At 41.6% G+C, this 1,128-nt stretch overlaps 1 protein-coding gene across 1 annotated transcript; it reads right to left on the bottom strand.

Moving 5' to 3' along the window:
* Positions 1-6: 6 nt before the first annotated feature.
* On the bottom strand, positions 7-1,125 carry LOC123178707 (putative disease resistance protein RGA3; the record flags this gene model as incomplete). Its single annotated transcript, XM_044591487.1, has 1 exon — positions 7-1,125. A coding segment is annotated over one exon (1,119 nt), but the record flags the coding sequence as incomplete, so codon positions are not given.
* Positions 1,126-1,128: the final 3 nt, after the last annotated feature.

Here is a 1,128-nt window from a genome sequence, read left to right as displayed (position 1 = left end):
GATTTTCAATAGTTCCTTGAACCAACAGTCCATCATAGACTCAAAATCTTTTGCTTTGCTGTATGATTCATCGCACACCAGGGACCGCAGATTTTTCTTGTTACATATGCTCTTCAATTCAGAACACTGAACATCTCCGTTCGTGAATATTGACAGATGACGGACGTTTGAAGGAACTTTATCTAGGTCACTAGCATGCTTTATAATGAAGCACTCATTCTTTGAGACTAGTTGTGCCGTATCATGCATCAGATCATGAATTACATACTTAACACTATGTGGTGATGCTTTCTGAAAGAAAGAACGATTTGCAAGGGCATCAAAGCACATTGATGCTTCTTGGGCTGACTCCACATATCCTAGTGCAATCCAAATGTCAGCTAGAAAATCCTTCGCAAATTTGTAATCCTTGGGAAACATTGCACAGATTGAGAAGCATCTTTTCAATTTCTGCGGCAGGTACATATAACTCAGTCGAAGGGCTGGCAAAATGTCGGTCTCTGTTTGTTCTAATCGCCACAGTTCACTTTCCATTATATTTCCCCAATGTGTTGTACTTAGATCCATTCTCAGCAAGCGTCCAATAGTCTTGGCAGCCAATGGGGAACCCTTCAACTTTCGAACAATTATTTCACCAATGCGCTCCAACGACTCCCTGTTGTTGCCCAAAGTCTTGGATCCAAATGCACAGAATTTGAAGAACTCCAAGAATACACCGTCTTTTAAGCCCTTTAACTCATAATTATTCATAGGGCCAACTAGCTTAGCAACCTCGGGAGATCTAGTGGTGACCAAAATCCTACTTCCTTCGACGCCATTTTTCAAAGGCGCACAAAACCTCTTCCATTCCACCCCATCATCCTTCAAGATATCATCCCACATGTCATCAAGGACAAGTAAGAACTTTTTGGACTTGACGCAGCCTTCTAATTTACCCATAAGAACTTCCAGACTATTAGATGAAGCATCTCCTCCCAGGCGCTCTACAATGTCTTTCGTTAACCGTTTTATGTCAAAGTCATCTGAAACACATGTCCAAATTATATTTTTGGCACCAAAGTGATTCTTCACATTTGTATCCTTGCAGATGTGTTGGGCCATAGTTGTCTTTCCAACCCCTCCCATGCC

The sequence above is a fragment of the Triticum aestivum genome, unplaced genomic scaffold (genome assembly GCF_018294505.1).
Source record: "Triticum aestivum cultivar Chinese Spring unplaced genomic scaffold, IWGSC CS RefSeq v2.1 scaffold300576, whole genome shotgun sequence".
Lineage (NCBI taxonomy): Eukaryota > Viridiplantae > Streptophyta > Magnoliopsida > Poales > Poaceae > Triticum > Triticum aestivum.
The sequence above is the reverse complement of the archived record's forward strand: the minus strand, read 5'-3'. Positions and strand labels throughout refer to the sequence as shown.